The sequence below is a fragment of the Delphinapterus leucas genome, unplaced genomic scaffold (genome assembly GCF_059928025.1).
Source record: "Delphinapterus leucas isolate spDelLeu-1000000601 "Yukka" unplaced genomic scaffold, BTC_Dleu_Yukka2 spDelLeu_asBTCV2_sq25, whole genome shotgun sequence".
Classification (NCBI taxonomy): domain Eukaryota; kingdom Metazoa; phylum Chordata; class Mammalia; order Artiodactyla; family Monodontidae; genus Delphinapterus; species Delphinapterus leucas.
Window position 1 is genome coordinate 11317012 of NW_028322234.1, and position 18814 is coordinate 11335825.

At 54.2% G+C, this 18814-nt stretch overlaps 3 protein-coding genes across 6 annotated transcripts; all 3 read left to right on the plus strand.

Moving 5' to 3' along the window:
• The first annotated feature begins 965 nt into the window (after positions 1-965).
• ACP5 (acid phosphatase 5, tartrate resistant) lies at positions 966-6895 on the plus strand. 3 transcript variants are annotated; one of them, XM_022557470.2, is made up of 6 exons: positions 966-986; positions 4478-4565; positions 4785-5081; positions 5293-5420; positions 5553-5898; positions 6293-6895. In XM_022557470.2, the coding sequence occupies exons 3-6, from the start codon at positions 4785-4787 to the stop codon at positions 6569-6571; spliced, it is 1050 nt and encodes a 349-aa protein (XP_022413178.1). In that variant the 5' UTR covers positions 966-986; positions 4478-4565; the 3' UTR covers positions 6572-6895. The 3 variants fall into 3 exon arrangements, with proteins under 3 accessions (XP_022413178.1, XP_022413175.1, XP_022413177.1); XM_022557467.3 differs by lacking the exon at positions 966-986 and adding an exon at positions 3198-3581; XM_022557469.3 differs by lacking the exon at positions 966-986 and adding an exon at positions 4016-4271.
• A 5509-nt stretch (positions 6896-12404) lies between these two features.
• Positions 12405-13367, plus strand: LOC149744077 (uncharacterized). The gene is given in 3 exon segments (XM_089905890.1): positions 12405-12454; positions 12606-12906; positions 12945-13367. Coding segments are annotated over 3 exon segments (774 nt in total).
• ELOF1 (elongation factor 1) lies at positions 12996-17973 on the plus strand. 2 transcript variants are annotated; one of them, XM_022557315.3, is made up of 4 exons: positions 12996-13097; positions 15504-15637; positions 15818-15888; positions 16151-17972. In XM_022557315.3, the coding sequence occupies exons 2-4, from the start codon at positions 15522-15524 to the stop codon at positions 16213-16215; spliced, it is 252 nt and encodes an 83-aa protein (XP_022413023.1). In that variant the 5' UTR covers positions 12996-13097; positions 15504-15521; the 3' UTR covers positions 16216-17972. The 2 variants fall into 2 exon arrangements, with proteins under 2 accessions (XP_022413023.1, XP_089761562.1); XM_089905436.1 differs by lacking the exon at positions 12996-13097 and adding an exon at positions 14463-14543 and having other exon boundaries at positions 16151-17973.
• Positions 17974-18814: the final 841 nt, after the last annotated feature.

An 18814-nucleotide genomic window follows, 5' to 3' on the forward strand; every position in this document is an offset into this window, starting at 1 on the left:
GAGTGGACATTTGTTGTCCACCCAGACCTGCTTTCGTGGGAATTCCTTGGGGGGCGGGGGACTTGACAAGAGTAGAGACAGGGGACTAGGTGTTGGGTGTGTGTGCTGAGTCAGGGTGTCAGGGTCGTCTGAGGAAGTGGCATTGAAGCCAAGTGCTCAAGGACAAGAAGGTGGGGGAGAGTGGGCCAGTGGAGGGCACAGCAAGTGCAAAGGCCCTGAGGTCAGAACACACTGTCCTTAGTGTGACTTGTGCGCAGTGGCCCCAACATGAAGGAGATGCACACATTGACATATCTCCAAGAGTCCTGGACAGATTATCAAAAACAACAACAACATTTGGGACTTCCCTGGTGGTCCAGTGGTTAAGACTCCCTGCTTCCAATGCAGGGGGCACAGGTTCAATCCCTGGTGGGGGCACTAAGGTCCCACATGCCACGCAGCTTGGCCAAAAAACAAAGAAAACAACAACAACAAAGTTTAGATCTGAAGCAAGCTGTAAAGGAGTTAGGGATGAAGCCAGGAGGGTGGGGGGAAGCTGCACATTCAGACTGGAGGGAAGGTTGTGTCGTGCAAGCGAGTCCCTTCATTCCATCCTTCCCCAGATAATTCCTGAGCAGCTGCCTTTGTGGGCCCCAGATTCTAAAAGCCAGAGAAACAGCATTAAACACCACTGACTGCAGACAGTTCTTGTTGCCTCAGACCCCATTCGGGTGGGGAGACAGACTGAAAACAAGATAAGCAGAGTTTGGTTCATCAGGCCTTGATAAGGGCTACTGAGAAAATTACAGCAAGTTAAGAGGGAGTCAGGATGGGGGTGGGAGGGATGCTTTTTAGATAAGTTAAAGGAACTTAAATACAGTGGGAGGGAGCCACGGTGATAGCTGGAGAAGGAACAGCCTTCTAGGAAAATGGAACAGCAAGTGCCAAAGCCCTGAAGTCAGAGCGAGGGCTCCTATTCCGGGAAGGGTGAGAAGGCCAGAGGAGTGGTGAGAGCTGGGGCAGAGAGGGGTGGGGAGGGCAGGGAGGAACTCAGCCATGGGATTGACGTTGTTGTTGGGAAGCAAGGCAGGAGTGGAGGGGGAGGGAGGCTCAGAGCCAAATCCTGATCCACCTCCACAGAAAATCAGCAGAAGCAGGCTCCCCTGAGTGAATGGAGGGAAAAGAGTTTACTCGGAACCCCAGAGGTGACCAGAGAGATATAGCCAAGGGTTCACAAGTTTCAGTACACACTCCGCAAGAAGCCTGATTTCTTTTCATGTGCATGTGCTTTTGTACTTTTTAATTTAAAAGATATAGAAAATGTTAACATTTGACACACTTAAAAAATTATATCAGTAGGGAATATCCCTGGCGGTCTAGTGGTTAAGACTGCACGCTTCCACTGCAGCGGGCATGGGTTTGATCCCTGGTCAGGGAACTAAGATTTCTGCGTGATGCACAGCATGGCCAAAAAAAAAAAAAATGGTGTCAATAGCATACCATTTTTCAGAAGACACATGTAGGCATAGAAAAATTAATGGAAAAAAATTACTGAAGAGTCACTCTCTAGGCAGACGAATGTAATCATTTCCTTGTACTTTTCAGTATTTTCCAACGTTTCTTTAAAGACCAGGTAATACGATATGATAATAAATATTATAATTTTGTGTGATCTCAAAAAAATACAGAAAGCATAGAAGATAATCCCTCAAACACCCCCAGACCTGCCACATGAAGAAGCAAATGTTAACATTTGGTCCTAATTGCTTCAGATAATTTTTTTTTTCCTTTTCTGTGAAAGGAAAACAGTAGGGATAAAGTTGAAGCCCCCTGCCTGACACTCCCTTGTCCCTGAGCCCCAATTCCATTCCTCTTCCCGTCTCCCCAGAAAACAATCACTGCCCTGGATCTGTGATGAGGTCTTTGCTTCCCATGTTTACATTCAGACCACAGATACGTTAGGAGGAAGTTTGCATTTATTCTGCTGGCAAAATAACAGTGCTTTTCAAGCAAAAATCCAAACAATACATAATGTATAAAATGGAAAGAGAATGCCCCACCCCACCCCCAAAGAATGGAAAGTAATTAACAGCTAGAATATAAATTTCACCAGCACATGGGGCCCCAGAAGAGCAGGTGTTTCCTATCTGTCTTGTTCCCTGCTGGGTCTGCCAGTACTGGGCATACAGCAGGTGCTCAGTGCATGTCGAATCCATGTTTAAGTTTCTTGGATCATGCCTATTTTCAAAGTAAACTGTTTTATTTTGGAGTAATTATAGATTTACAGGAAAATTGCAAAAAAAAAAGCAAAGAGTTCCAACATACACCTCACTGTTGCCTCTATGGCCAGCATCATCTGGAACCACGATATACCTGGAACCTGTACGCGATTCTGTTTCTTAGTTGTGTTACTATTCACAAAACTCCAGGCTTTCTTTGGATGTCACCAGTTTTTCCACAAGTGCCCCTTTTCTGGCCCAAGATCCCACATTCACTTCGTCCTCCCGGCTCCTGGGTCTCCTCCAGTCTGTGACAGCCCCTCAAAGGTTGCTTTTTCATGACTGGGCCATTTTTGCAGAGTTCTAGGCAGGTATTCTGTAGAATATCACTGGATTTGGGTGTATCTGGTATTTTTCTCATCATAAGCCTGTGGTTACAGGTGACAGGAGAAACCCAGGAGGTGAGGGGCCCTTCTCATGACATTATGTCAGGGCCACGTGATATCAATAAGACATCACTATGCTGTTCACCTGGATCATCTGTTAGGGCGGTGTCTGCCAGGTGTCTCCACCAGAAAGTTCCCATCTTTTGCTTTCCCATGCTTTACTCTTCAGATAAGACTCTTTTGCCTCCCACCCACCTTCAAAAGGAGGCGGGAAGGGTTGCAGCCCCAGCTCCTGGAGGGGTGTTTCAACATAAATTATTTGCGATTCTAAGTAAGATTGGACTCTTCAGCCCTCACACCGAAAGACCAGGAAATTGAGGTTGAAGATGAGACTTCCTCACTAGAGGGTGGTGCAGCCCGGGGCTGAGGCCCCACCCAGCGCTGTGGGGGCTGTGGGCGCCCCAAGTGCGCAGGCAGGTGGAGACTCTGCCTGCGTGGGGACAGGGGGAGGAAATCGGGTCCCCGAGCCACCCTGCCCGGCCGAGCTGCAGGCCAATCGGCAGGTCTGCGCCGCCCTCCAGGGAACGTTACCTCCTGTTACAGAAGTGCGCCCCGCAGGCGTGGTGGCGCGCAGGGGCCCAGCAGCATCCCCGGGCGCGCCGGCCTGGCCAGGAGGCCCAGGCGCCCGCGCTTGCAGCCGGGTATCACCTGGGCCGCCCCCTCCCCGCCGGCAGGGCGGGCTAACTGCTGCCTCCTTAAAGCTGGGGCAGCCCCGACGGCTAGCACCCCGCACTCCTGCAGCTCGATTCGCAAGGCCGCGCCTGGCCTTGACCCCTGGCCCAGGCTTTGCCAGTTGAGACCGCCCGGCGGCGGGAGGTCTCCACCCGGAGGAGGGGGTCTCCGCCTGCCCTCGTGACCCACTTCCTGTTTGTCGGGGCTGCGGGGCCGTGAATGAGGGGCCCCCATCTACTCTCGCAAGAGGCTGTAGGGAACCAGCGTGAGTGTGCAGTCAGGGCCGGGAGGAGGGAGGCAGGGAGGGGAGGGGCAGGTCAGAGCGGCCTCAAGTGCAGGGGCCCCGCTGCCCCATAGCCTGCCCCCCTGCCCTTGGGGTCTGAGGGTGTGAGGGTCAAAAGTCTGTGGTCACACGGCTTGTCACCAGCTGCCTCCTGCCTGGGTTCCTCCTGCAGGAATGGGGGGTGGGGCAGAGAGGAAGGTATGGGCAGGACTTCCTGGAAAAGGGAACCCCTGCTGTTTGGGGGAGGGGGTGTGACCCTGGGACTCAGGGCTCAGATGTTGTCAAACACACCCCACACACCGGACCTACAACTCAGCTGAGAAACACAACACAGAGACACACAACTCGGCTCGGCCACATGACAGGGACACACAACTCCTCATCGCGCACACACAGTTCCACTTGAGGACGCAGGCGCGCGTCACAGGCTTGCCACACAGGCCTTGCCAGCTCAGTGTCCACAGCCACGGGGACATGGGACTCCCAGGCAGACATGTGACCGAGGCAGGCACGCTTGGCTACACACAGAAAACAGCTCAGACACACCCAGGCACTGGCAGACAAACACGTCCGCGGAGGACACGGACACACATACGGGAGGTGCCTGGCCGGGGCGCACAGATAGAGCTGCGCACACAGCACACACGAGGCCAACGACACAAACGCGCTCCTGTGAGCAGACGCAGAGCTTGTGGGGCAGGCGCGGCTGCACTCATAGGCCAGACCACCCCCACCCCCCACCCCCGCTCCCGCCTCGAATCCCGTGTCCGGCTGCCGGGGAACTAACTCCAAGGCTCACATGACCCGAGGGGAGGGCTTCTGGAACAGTTGGCGGAGAAACTGCATCATCCCCTCTAATGATCCATTTCCGCCCCCAGGGAATAAAGGCTCAGTGACGACCAGTTCTGCTCTGGAGCTCACCTGCCTCTCTGAGCCCCCAGCCGACTGGCTTGTGCCTCCCCCAGGGTGAGTACTGGGCCCGGCATACCCCCGCTTCCCACCCCGCTGGCTGGACCCTGCCCGCCCCCTGACCCTCCCAGCCAGCTCTTGCACTCAAGTCCCGGGAGCTAGGGAGCCAGGCCATCCCTGCAGGGAGCCGTCTCCTCCTTTCTCAGAACAGGGCAAGTGGGGATCTCGGGGGGCGCATGCTGCCCATGCCCCAGACGCTTGTCTCTCCCCTCCCAGATGGACACGTGGACGGTGCTGCTCGTCCTGCAAGCCTCGCTGGTGCTCCCCCTGGTGCTCCCCTGGGCTGCCGGCATCAGTACCAACACCCGCACCGCCCCCGCCCCTGTACTGCGCTTTGTTGCCGTGGGTGACTGGGGAGGGGTCCCCAATGCCCCGTTCTACACAGCCCGGGAAATGGCCAATGCCAAGGAGATTGCCAGGACCGTGCAGATCCTGGGCGCAGACTTCATCCTGTCCCTGGGGGACAATTTCTACTTCACTGGCGTGCAGGATGCCAAAGACAAGAGGTTCCAGGTGTGCGCCACTGGAGTAGGTGTGGAGGCGGGGGGATGCGTGGAGAAGCCCCTCGACTTTTTGACTCTGGAGAGGGCAGAGGGAAGATGACACTAGTAGACGCCTAGCACACTCAGCGTCTCCCTTGTACATAGCGCCTGACTTGGTGGGAGCATCCGATGGCTGCTTGAACCTGCGGGGGGGGCGGGGCTCCCTTCTGTGTCGGCTGCAGGAGACCTTTGAGGACGTGTTCTCTGCCTCCTCACTCCGCAACGTGCCCTGGTACGTGCTGGCTGGCAACCACGACCATCTGGGGAACGTCTCGGCACAGATAGCCTACTCCAGGATCTCCAAGCGCTGGTGAGCCTGCCCCTCCTTCTATCCATCCCTCTGCCAGCCTCGCTCAGGTGGGCAAAGAGATCCATCAGCCAGAGCTGAGCCTGGGGCTTCTCTGCCCAAGACGGGCGCCCACCACCTCCATCCCATCCACAGGAACTTCCCCAGCCCTTACTACCGCCTGCGCTTCAAGATCCCACGGTCCAACGTGTCCGTGGCCATCTTCATGCTGGACACAGTGACACTGTGTGGCAACTCGGACGACTTTGCCAGCCAGCAGCCCGAGAGGCCCCGCAACCTGGCGATGGCCCGCACGCAGCTGGCCTGGATCAAGAAGCAGCTGGCGGCGGCCAAGGAGGACTACGTGCTGGTGGCCGGCCACTACCCCGTGTGGTCCATCGCCGAGCACGGGCCCACCCACTGCCTGGTCAAGCAACTGCTACCGCTGCTGACCACGCACAAGGTCACCGCCTACCTGTGCGGCCATGATCACAACCTGCAGGTGAGGGGACTGAGGGTGGGGCGAGAGCCTGGGAAGGGGTCCCCAGCCCAGCCACTGGGCCACATGGCCTAGTGCGGTCCTCCTTCTGTTTGGGAGCCCCCTGAATGTCACTCTCTCTCAAACTCTATGCTCGCTAACCAGAAAACAGCCCAAAGTTCCCTAAAAGCCATCTCACGGGTCCCAGTTGACTCTTGATTGCTCAGAGCAATACACTCTCACACGTGGGAAAAGCTGAGGCCCAGGACAGGACGGGGTGGGGTATGTCCCTTGCTCAAGGTGACTCTGTGGTCCATCACAGGCCTGACCCTGGACTCAAGACAGGTAGACACCAAGCCAGTGGTAAACCTCACTGAGGGGCTGGGGACTCCACTGAACCTGCTTCCTCTGTCCGCAGTACCTTCAGGATGAGAATGGCGTGGGCTTCGTGCTGAGCGGGGCCGGGAACTTCATGGACCCCTCGAAGAAGCACCTGCGCAAGGTCCCCAACGGCTACCTGCGCTTCCACTACGGGGCCGAGAACTCACTGGGTGGCTTCGCCTACGTTGAGATCAGCCCCAAAGAGATGAGCATCACTTACATCGAGGCCTCGGGCAAGTCCCTCTTCAAGACCAAGTTGCCAAGGCAAGCCAAGTCTGAGCACCAGCACCGACGGGGGCTCCACGCTGGGGCCTGAGTTAGGGGCGCCTCCCAGCTGGTGGGTGAGTGGGTCCCGCTGGGACCCCCTGCCCATGGGCAGGCTTTCTCAAGGGCCGGTGGTGCTACGGCAGAGCAGGAAGGAGAAGGACAGATGAGAAACTGTGGTGCCACGTGGCCTTTGTGACAAGGATGCCCATATACGTGAAAGAAGCATGGACACGTGTTCCGGCCAGAGTGCCAGGCCCCTTGGCCGGGCTCGCCCAGCCTGAGTTCCGGGCACTGGGGGACAGGGAGGGAAAGCCCTCCCCTGGATCAGGCATCCTTCTGTCACTGCCAAATAGTCAATAAAAAAAAAATAGTTGCAGAGGCTGAACGTGTATCATGAGCATCCCTTTCCTCACCTCACTGGCGAGATGCATCACCTGGGTTTGAAAGGGTCTGGGCTCCCCCACTTGCTGGCCTGCGTCTCCATCTCTAAGCCTCATCCATAACCAACTGGCCTCATACATGGATGCGATTTTAAGTAAAGACCAAACACAAAGAAGGGTCCAACGTGAAGCAAGCCTTCCTCCCCCATGCTCACCTTCCTAGGGACAGCCATCATCATGTTCTTTCCTTCCATAATAAAAACATCCTCCTTTTTTCACACAAAGCATCACAATGTATACGCAGTTCTTTTTTCCTTTTGTTTTTTTTTTTTGGCGGGATCTTAGTTCCCAGGGATCGAACCCATGCCCCTCACAGTGCAAGCACGGAGTCTCAACCACTGGACTGACAGGGAGGTTCTTTTTTTTTCTTCTGGGGTGGGGGGGGGTCTATTTAACCACAGGTGGACTGTTCATATCAGAACATTCATTTTTGTTCATTTCACTGTGGAATCGGTGCTATTCATATGGTTCGAAAATCTAAACCGTAGAAAGGTAAAATATCTTTCACCCCCTTCCCATCTGTCCCTCCACCTTTCCAAAAAGGAAATAGCTTTTTGTAAATGCCTTGGGCTTCCTTGCAGGATTTCAGTGCGCAAATGAAAGCAAACCTGAACTGTTTTTTCCTCCCCTTTCCCACTGATCTGCACCTTGCTTTTTTGGTGTTGGTTTTGTTTTCTTTTTCAAACCAACTTCATTGTGGTCTAATTGACACATTCTGAAAGTCTGCAGTTCAGTAAGTTTTGACAAAGGCACACACTCACAAACCCACCATCACAATCAAGATAAAAGCATTTCCTGCACCCCCAAAGGTTCTCTTCTTCAATTTGCTGTTTCTGCCTGTTGTACCTGGAGATCTGCCCATCAGCCCTCTGGGGGAACTTCTTTCTGCAGCCACAGAGGCCCCGCTGTGTGCCAGTCCCCAACTGTTTATCTAAACAGCCATCTACTGAGGGTCACCTGGATTGCTATCCTCAAACAATGCTACCATAAATGACCCACACATTCATTTCCTACATATGCACATATGCTTGTAGGATAAACCAATCTTTTCCAGTCTCTCCCTCTTACCAACAGAGCTGCAGTGGACACACCTGGACCCATGCTTTTGCACATCTGTGCAAGTACGTACAGAGGAAAACTTCCAGAAGCAGAATTATTTCAGGGCCTGTTCCTGCCGAGGCATGCTGAAAGCAGAATGCTCACCCTGAACTGAAAGCTGCAGAGAAACCCAGTTCCCCTCTGGGCTTCTGAGTTGACTAACACCCACCACAAACAGCCTGAGCCAGCCCGTCACAGGAACTGCTCTCTTGGCCTGCCCTCAACAGCCACTTCAGCTGCTACGGGGCCAGGGACCCAACTGTTTGGGTCCAGCTGCCAGCCCACCTAAATAGAATGAAATAGCACCCTGGGTAAAATAAGTGAGGTTGCTGGGGGTGCAGCTGTCTCCTGAATCAAGCATCCTTTGGTCACTGCCAAATAGTCAATAAAAGAATACCTGCAAAGCCTGAACGTGTGTCATGAGCATCCCTTGCCTCACCTCTCTGGGGAAAGGGACTTGATGGAAGTGGCACCTTCTGTTTGCTACTTTGTAGCAGTCAACACTGCTGAATTTGTTACAAGGTAACATGTGTTACTATTAAAATGAAGCAAAGCTGGGGCTTCCCTGGTGGCACAGTGGTTGGGAGTCCGCCTGCCGATGCAGGGGACACGGGTTCATGACCCGGGCCGGGAAGATCCCACATGCCGCGGAGCGGCTGGGCCCGTGGGCCATGGCCGCTGAGCCTGCGCGTCCGCAGCCTGTGCTCCGCAACGGGAGAGGCGACAACAGTGAGAGGCCCGCGTACCGCAAAAAAAAAAATTAAGCAAAGCTGTCTTACCAGAATGCCAGCCCTGAGTTCTTTCCAGCTGACATTACCACCCACCAAGCTCTACGCCAAATTAACCCGCCATCCCTTCTAATCCTGACCCAGGAGGAAAGGGCCAGCATCATCCTGGCTTCTCAGAGGACAGAAGCTCAACAGATTAAGTCAGGTGCCGAAGGTCATATCCAGGAAGCGTCACACCCTCAATCTTAACCACGACAGTCAAGGCAGCTCACGGCCACCCTGCCTCTTCCCACTGACTCAGAGGCTCCAAGCCGGCAGGGGTCTGAATCAGAAGTCAGCCCAGTGTCCCTGTTTGCAGGGCCCAGAGTGTGGAATTAGCCCAACATCCTAGTTCACAGGGCCCAGAGGGTGGAAAGGAGAAGTGACACATCCAAGCTGACACAGGGAACTAGTGGCAGGGAGGGGGATTGGTCCCCCTCCTCCACAATGGCCAAGCATGTCTACCAAGCACCAAGGACCAAGTCCTGCGCCAACTCAAGGAGCACCCAAAGGAATAAGGCAGGATAGACACATGCCCTCCTAGAGGGCTTCCTTCCAGCTCAGGGGACAATGTCAGCCAGCACACGGCCATGGGTAGAAAGATTCCTTGTAGGAAGCAACCTAAGTGTCCATCGACAGATGAATGGATAAAGAAGATGTGGCACATATATATAATGGAATATTACTCAGCCACAAAAAGAAATGAAATTGAGTTAATTGTAGTGAGGTGGATGGACCTAGAGTCTGTCATACAGAGTGAAGTCAGAAAGTCAGTAGAGAATGGACTTGAGGACACGGGGAGGGGGAAGGGTAAGCTGGGACGAAGTGAGAGAGTAGCATTGACATACATACACTACCAAGTGTAAAATAGATAGCTAGTGGGAAGCAGCTTCATAGCACAGGGAGATCAGCTCGGTGCTTTGCAACCACCTAGAGGGGTGGGATAAGGAGGGTGGGAGGGAGTCACAAGAGGGAGGGGATGTTCGGATATACGTATGCATATAGCTGATTCACTTTGTTATACTGCAGAAACTAACACAACACTGTAAAGCAATTACACTCCAATAAAGATGTTTAAAAAAAAAAAAGATGCCTTGTAAATTACAGGAAATAAGATGGCAGAATTCCTGGAGACCAGTCACAGAGTCTCATCTCTTCCCGCTTTTCCTGAGCAACTGCATCTGATTCAACCATCATGGATATTATCATCTCCCCACTCCCCTCCTCACACCAGGTGCTGGGCCTGGCACCGGCACCCTCACTCAGCCAGGAGGTTGTCACTGGAGAGTCAGGCCACATCCACCCTCTCAACAGCCTCCAAGGCCAAGACTCGTGAATAGCAAGGTGAGAAAGCCGCCTTGCCAAACAGCAAAACGCACTGTCATCAAAACAGCATGACCCTGGCTCCGGGAAAACGTCCAGAGGGAATCTGGAAACAAATTCAAGAACACGTGAGAACGTGATGTAGGTTAAGGTGACATTACAACTTCCCAGGAAAGATGTTATCTGCCTTGTTGGTTAGCCCAGAACAAAACACAACCTGAACCCTACTTCAGACCGTATACAAAAATGAATTCCAGAGGAATCACATGTTTTAGTGTAGAAATAAAATACAGTAGAGTAAATCAACTACCCTCCAAAATAAAATAAAAATTAAATTAAAAAAATACAGTGGAAAACGAACATCCACCCAAAGATCTCAATGAGACAGTACATAGTAGCTTTATTCATAATCGTCCCAAAATGGAAACAACCCAAATGTCCATCAGTAGGTGAAAGGATAAACAAACTGTGTCCATCCATACAACGGAATACAACTCAATGATAAAAAGGAACAACTACTGATAAACACAACATGGACATAGGGAATTCCTTGGCGGTCCAGTGGTTAGGACTCCACGCTTTCCGAGGACATGGGTTCAATCCCTGATGGGGAACTAAGATCCCACAAGCAGTGTGGCCAAAAGAAAAATGGACACGTCGCAAACGTACTGAGCTGAGTAGAAGAAGCCAAATTCAAAAGGCTATGTTTTGTATGATTCTGTTTATGGGACTTCCTCAAAAACACAAAGCTGTAGGAACTGAAAACAGATTAGTTGGTGTCAAGGGCTGAGGGTGGGGTAGGGATTGACTACAAAGAGACATAAGGAAACTTCTTGGGGGGATGGAAACAGTCACTGTCATGATTGTGGTGATGGTTTCACAGGTGTATGTATATGTCAAAACGTGCCGTTTATTGTCTGTCAATTATATCTCAATAAAGATGTGAAGGAAGGGAGGGAGGAAGAAAGGGAGGGAGGGAAGGAGAGACAGAGAAAGAAAGAGAAGAGAAAGGAAGGAAGGAAGGAAGGAAGGAAGGAAAGGGAGAGAGAGAAGGAAGGAAAGGGAGAGAGAGAAGGAAGGAAAGGGAGAGAGAGAAGAAAGGAAAAGGGAAAGAAAAGACAGAAAACCTGTGAACCTGGCAATCATGACTACGGCAGTCACACAATAATTATCTGTATGTGTATTGACCACTAAGTGGAAATAGCAAGTTGCAAGGTAACATGTATGGTATGATCCCATCCTGTGTATATCCAGGTTTGTACAAGCACGGAGAAGGGGTCCTCCAGAGAGGCACTGCCAAGGGTTAAGCTTGGCAGTTCTGAGAGTAACACTGCCCTCTAGAGGACTTCTTGGAGATAGGTCTATTGGAAATACATCGATAGATCTCTTGACAAGTTATTTTCCTAATCGCTCCAATGAAAGAGCTCTTATCAAGACTGCCAGGGACCAAACACTTGCCAAAGTCAACAGTCAATTCTCTTTCCTCATCTTACTCAAACTCGCAGCCACATGTGACACAGCTGATCACTCTTGTCTTGAAATACCTGCCTCTGGAGGCTTCTGGGAGAGGGCAGCCCACGTCTTCCTCCTCCTACCTCACTGTTCTGCCCAGTCTCTTGCTGGCTCCTCCTCCTAACCTCTAAGGCTGGGGAGCCCTGGTGTCCTTCTTAGCCCTCTTCTTTTGCTACACTTTGCCCCTTACCCCTGAAACCATGTGACCTCCTCTGGCCCCAAGACTTTAAATAACCTCCATATGCAGATGACTCTCAAAATCACATCCAGATCCTTCTCCTGAGCTCCTGGCTTCTCTTCCAAAGGCCCCTTCCAGAGCCCCTCTTGCTTGTCTCAGACTAATCACAGCCTAACACAACCCTTGACCACTCCTCCGAATTACCTCTCTTGAGCCTTCCTCATCTGAGTAAGAGGCAGCGCCCAGGGTCTCCACCCTTGACACTCCTCTCTCCTTCACTCCCTCTTAAGTTCTATAGGTGCTACTTCTGTCTGTGTGACTTCCACTCAGGTTTTGGATTCCATCCTGAGCATCGGCCTCCCAGGGAAGCCTTCTCTAACCTCTCGTACTAGTTTGGCAGCCCCCTCCACCATCACATGCTCTGAGATCCACACACCCCCTTCTGCTGCGCTGAACAGTGTAGCAACTGATCCTTTATATTTCTGTCCAGCCTCTTCACTACATCGTGGGAATTGTGGAGCTTTGTTTTCCCCTCCCCCAGCCCCTGCCTGCCTGTCCAAACTCATGTATTATAACTTCGGCACTCAAAGTGTGGTCCTGCAGACCAACAGCACGTATGGCACTGGGGACCTAGTTAGAAAGTCAGACTTCCAGGCCCCACTTCTGACCTAATGAACCAGAACCTGAATTATAGTAAGATCCACAGGTTCTTGTTAAAGTTTGAGAAGAGCTTCTTACAAGCTTCCCCCGTTAACTCTGATTCAGCCATACTGGTATCTGCCGTTTCTTAGCACTGAGATGTCTGAACGTGCCCGACATCGGGGAGACCCAGGTGAGCTGCGAGGAGCTGGGGCTTGAAGTGGGAGAGAAGGCACGTGAAGATGCTGCAGCCATGGGAGAGGCTGCCTTTCCAGTGCTGCTATGGCCCGGTCCACCGCTCCTGAAACGCGGGAACTGCCACCGAGGAAGCTCACTAGAGGTAGCAGCTACTTGTGCACCAACTGTGAAATGCGGTCCAGCCCTCGCGCACGCGCACTGCGATCCCGCCTCCGGGCCCGGAATGAGAGTACAGAGAAGACTTACTCTCTGTGCGTGCGCAGACAGACACTGGAGGAGGCGGGGCTTACTCGCTGGGAGGTCCCGGCCTCGGGTGGGTGAGACTGAAGGGGAGAGGAGGGATTTCCGCTTCCGCCGGGAGCTGGAAGTCACTGTCTCCCGGGAGAACGAGGCTGTCGCGAAGATCGTTGGCGAGTGCAGGTGAAGGATCGCGCGGGCGGGCTTTGGGGACGGGTGGGACTGGGCGCTCTGCGACTCCGGGGCGCTGACTGGGAGGAGGGGCCCAGGGCCCAGGGCTTGGGGGGCGGTCCATCGGGGAACTTGACTCCCCCGGGTCCCAGCGGGTCCCAACCCGCTGTTCGGAGGCCTGGCTTCTACCGGCGGCCGGCGGGAGGCGACGCCGAAGCCTCGGTGAGCCTGGAAGGACGGCCCACCGGCCTCCTCTTGAGTCCCGGCAGGGTCGGTGGCTGAGCCCTTTTCCAGCCCCCACCTTGGCGCGCTTTGGACTTAGATCGCCACAGAAGTACAGTCCGAGGCCCCTGGAGTTTTACGTGCAGGCCAGACTCCCTTTTCTGGAGTGTGGTTGGCGGGTGCTGTAGTCACCAGGGAAAATGAGATTCTGGGGCCCACCTGTAGCTTCTGATTCAGGAGACTTGTTTATATTCAACAGTTATTGAGCTCTTAATGCATACCAGGAACTGTGCGTGCTGGGGTTCAGCAGTGGGCAAATCATGCTCCCACCCGAACCCGAAGAACTGACATTCTAATGCCGGGAGATCTGGGGGTTAGGTTCAGAAATCTGCATTTTTTGAGCACCCCCAGGTGATTCTGGTGTGGGTGGTAACCAGGGCCAGGCTTTGGGGGGAAAAATTCAACAGAACACTACCCCTGTACCCCCGAAGGTGAGAGCCTGGGCTGCAGAACTGGCTCTGGCTTACTAAAGCCTACTGGGTCTTGTAGGGTCTGGCCGCTGCTCTCCTGTTGCATCTCACACCCATCTCCCCGTTACTCGCTGGGCTTCAGCTGTACCAGTCTTCTTTCTCTTTCTCAAGAAAAGCTTCTTCTGCCTTGGAGCCTTTGCAGTTGTTATTCCCTCTGCCTGGACTACCATGCATGGTGGCCTTCTCTTATTCAGGCCTCAGCTTAAATGACTCTTACCCAAGGGTTCTTCCAGCTCCACCCTTAAGTAGCCCCGTCCCAGAAGCGTTCACTCAGCCCTGTTTCATTAACCTCATAGCACTTACCAATATTGGAAATTATCTCCCTTATTAGTTAGCTGAAGGGTCTGTCTTCCTCCGCTGGAATATCAGTTGCACGAGAGCAGATACCTTGCCTGCCTTGATTGCAGCAGTGCTGTGGTTTACTGTAGCTTGGCATTGGTCATTCATTCATTCAGTAAATCTCTGTTGAGAGCCAGCTCTGTGCCACGAGCTGTTCTAGGCGCTGGGGATACAAAGAAAAGACAGAAATCCCTGCCCTCGAGGAATTCCCATTTGGAGGGTGCTGGGCAGAGTTAGAGATGCAGGGAGACCAGTGAGGATGCTTTTGTGATAATACAGGCCAGAGATGACTGGGACTCAAGACTCAGACCACGGAGCTGGCCCTGGGAGTGGTGAGAAGTGGTCAGATGCTGGATGTCTTTTAAAGGTAGAACAGTAGGGTCAGGATGGGATAAGGGGTGTGAGAGAGGGAAAGATGGACTTGCTGCCTGTGGGACAACATGTTGAGGTGTTCGGAGCTCGGTTTTGGACAGGTTCTGTTTAAACGTTTGGTAGCACCGGGTAGGAGTGTGGCTGAGGCAGGTGGCCAGGGGAGCCTGCAGTTCAGAGAAGACATCGGTGTAGAGGAGGCATTTGAAGCCCTGACGCTGGGTGAGATCTCCATGGAAATGAATGGAGATGGAGAGGGGAGGGGTCCAAAGACTGAGCTTGTGGACTCACCATTATTAGCGAATTGACGGGGTGAGGATGGGGTTGCAGCGCCAGCAGAGACTGCAAGAGGCTGGGAGAGCCCTGTGAGAATGGTGGGAGGAGGAGCCGGTGTGTCCAGTACCCTGAGGAGTGAGGACTGCCCCTTGGGGTGGGCAGCATGGAAGGGGCTGTGGAGAGAGGGTAGGAGGGAACGCAGACAGCTCTGCTAGAAAAGCTCACAGAGAATGAAGGGGTGGTTTTTAATGATGGGAGAGGTCCTAACAAGTGTGTTTGTTAATGATCCAGTAGAGAGAGAAAATGTGATGTTGGGATCCAAGGCACAAGGTAGCAAATTGTTTTTGCGGGGAGCGTGGACGTTCTTCCATAGCAAAGGAGAGAAGGTCGAGTGGGTGGTCCTGGGGACTTGTGGATTGTGGATGTGGTCTGACTGCTTCTGTTTACTCAGTGAATTGGAAGCACCCTTAGTTAAGAACAAGGATATTGCATAGAGAGTGGTCTTAAGTATAAGTGAAACTCTGGTCTTTATCTGGCAGGCTGCTGACCTCTGCTGTCACGGAAGAATGATGCCAGAATCGGGGAGGCAGGGCGGGGTGGGGATGACCGCTTCCTACAGCGTCGAGCCAGAGGGACGCGTGGGTCCCACGAGTCGCTGACTTCTGCCCCCATCCTCCCACAGGTTTGCCCTCCTGCAGACATGGGGCGCAGAAAGTCAAAACGGAAGCCACCCCCCAAGAAGAAGATGACAGGCACCCTAGAGACCCAGTTCACCTGCCCCTTCTGCAACCACGAGAAGTCTTGTGACGTGAAAATGTGAGCGGGGCCCAGGATCCTGCCTCACGGGGCCGGCCCTCTCCTTCCTCGGTTGGGAGGTGGCTTCCCCCCACCCCCACTGTCTTCCATTCTGTCCCCAGCCCTCCTGGTTAGGGGGATTGTCACCCACAGACACAGGCCCTTTCGTTCACTAAGTCCCCGCATCTCCTTCTGTTCCAGGGACCGGGCCCGCAACACCGGAGTCATCTCTTGTACCGTGTGCCTGGAAGAATTCCAGACGCCCATCACTTGTATCCTTGGGAACCTGGGCTTTTCCCAGGGGGCGGGGGCGGGGCGTCAGGGCTGCTCTGCCCAGAGTGGGCTGCTCAAGGGCACCCAGCCCTGCTGCGTGCCCTGGTGGTGTGGCCACCGAGAGGAACCAGTGCCACGTGCTGACTTACATGGGGTGACAGGCTTCAGGGCGGGGGTCTGGCTAACAGTAGCATGAACAACAGAAGTATGTATAAGAAAGGGGTCCAGTGCTACCAGTTGCCCTTGACCTCAGCGGCTCAGATCTGTCGGAACCAGTGGACGTGTACAGCGATTGGATAGATGCCTGCGAGGCAGCCAATCAGTAGCAACGCAGAGGACCCACTCCCTTGGCAGCCTCACCCGCTGGGTACCAATCTAGAGACATTCCAGGGTCCAGGGTGTGGGTCCAGGGCCTCTGCAGCCCTGTGTGTGTGTGTGTGGAGTGAGTGTGGGCATGGGTGTGAGTGGGTGTGGCTGCAGGTGTGACTGTGGGGGTGTCCTCGTGGGCATGGGGTAGAGTTGAAGGGTTGCTGGGCCCCAGGGGCCTGAACTGCCTCCCTTGGCTCCGAAAGCCTTTGACTTACTCCCTCCTCTGGCACCTGGCCCCTGGCTTTGGGGCCCTGGCTCCTCCAGGGACCTGTGTCCTGACATTGTAGGTGAGGGCAAGCCCAGCAGAGGCTGCCTGGGGACTCTCCAGCGTCTTACCCCACCTCACCAGCACTTGTCCATTTGAACTGGACCAACTGCGCATCCTCCTTCCCTGCCTTCCAAGGTGTGTGGCCTGGGATTCAAGCCACAGCCCCACAGGCCCCCTGGCAGGGCGGCCTGTTTTCACGTTTGGCCACTTTTGTAGAGGAGGGAGGGGCTGGGTTGGGGATAGCTGTCGGCCACCAGCCCTTAAATAAAGCAGCCAACGCGAAACTCCCAGCTCTCTGGTTTCCTGGGCTCTGGGTCAGACCCAGGGGCTCAACGAGGGAACGGGGGAGACTGAGGCATTCAGAGGTGGCCTGGCGGGCCATTGGAAGGGGTCAGCCCTTCAAACCGTCCAACGTTTTATCCACTCTACAAGCATTCAAGGTGAAACCAGGGCAGTGCTGGGCTCAGGGGACAGGGACAAACCCACGGACATCTGGCCAGGCGTTTACATGTTTATGTCTCATGTTTACAGTCACAGCAGAAACCGGGGCCAGTAGAGCCCAGGGTGAGGATTGGGGGCGGGGGGCGGTCAGAGAAGGCTTCCTGGGGGACAGCCTGAAGGAGCTAAGGCTCAGGGGCCACACTGGGCCAGAGGCCAATGTCAGGTTTGCCAGCCTTGCCCCCATGTCGCCACAGCCGCCCTGAGGAAGGAAGATGCTCGCAGATGAGGAGACAGGAGGTCACCGGCCAAAGGTCCCACAGCCAGAAGACTGCACGGCCGGGGCCTTGAACCCAGGAGGCCTGGCTTCACAGCCCAGCGTCTTACTTCCTCCTGAGTCCAGGGTCCAGGCTAAGGGAACAGCTCCTGGCTTCCTGGGGGATGGGGGGCAGTGGGGAGCACTGGAGAAGAGTAAGGGACCCTTGTCCTAGGGTCGTGAGGAGCCTCTTGGAAGGCTGGAGGTGGAGCCAGATGCACGTGTAGGGTGTAAGAAGAAATGCTTGGGCTTTGTCCCTGGCTCCTGGCAGGAAGCTTCTAAAACCCTTGGAATTTCCTGAGCAACTGGAGTACTTTTTGTCATCCATAAAGAGCCCCTTTTGATCACAGGTGAGATTATGCTAATGAAGTGACTTAGAGTTGGGCCCTAGATAGTCTCAGGAAGGGGCAGGATGCAGAGTAGGAACTCAGTCAGCCACACCCACCAACCTTCAGGAAGGGGAAGGGACCTACAGATGAAGCACGACATGAGGACAAGATTTGGTGAGCTTCTGCCCTTGGTGAACACAGGGAGGTGCTGGGACACTTGGAGAGGGCATGGAAGCTCCACCCTCCTTCCTCATACCTTGCCCTAGGCATTTCTTCCATCTGGCTCCTCCCGAGTTATATCCTTTTATAATAAACCAGTGATGTAATAAGTAAAATGTTTCTCCGAGTTCTGTGAGCCACTCTAGTAAATTAACCAAATCTGAGGAGGGGGTGGGGGGGGGCCCCGATCTCCAGCTGGTTGCTCAAAAGCACAGGTAAACAACCTGCACTTGTGATTGGCAGCTTAAGTCGGGGAGGGGCAGTCTTGGACAGAACCCTTATCCCGTGGGATCTGACGCTTTCTCCAGGTAGAGAGTGTCAGTACTGAGTTAATTGCTTGGTGGTATTGGAAAAAACACACCTTAACAAGGCTGATGGTGAGACCCCAGATGGTCTCGTGGTGTGGAGGGCCTGACACTTTGGCAGTGTGGGGCAGGTGCATCTCCTCCACTTGGCCTCGTGAGCCTGGGCAGCAAGTGACTTGTGCTTTGGCTTCCTCATTGGTACAGTGGGAAGGATGATGGAACCTTCCTTCCAGGGCCACGCTGAGGATGGAGGCACCTATCATGATTACTGGCACAGTTCGAACAGACTCAGACCCACCAGGGCAGCGGGGGCTATGAACGGCCGAGAAGATGCTGACCAGGCCAGAAGCCCTGGCCACCAGGCCCAGCCACTGAGTCTGGCATGTGTCCCCCAGGGCCCTCTCTACCCTGACATACCCCTCCTTGGTGCTCCCTCCTCCCCCTCCAAGGCCCCAGGTGGGGTCCCCTGGCCGAGGCAGGACCCAGCGGATACAGGCAGAGTGGTGGACAGGTGCCGGGGGGGTGGGGGATGCCCTCTGGGGTCCAGGGAAAGGGGGCTCCTGCCAACCAGGGCCCGCCCACCCCAGTCTTACAGACCAAGTGCTAATATGGTGCTGTTTTCCCAAGAAGGCAGGGCCCTAGGCCAGGCATGGATCCTCCTCAGCATAGCTTCCCCGAGCT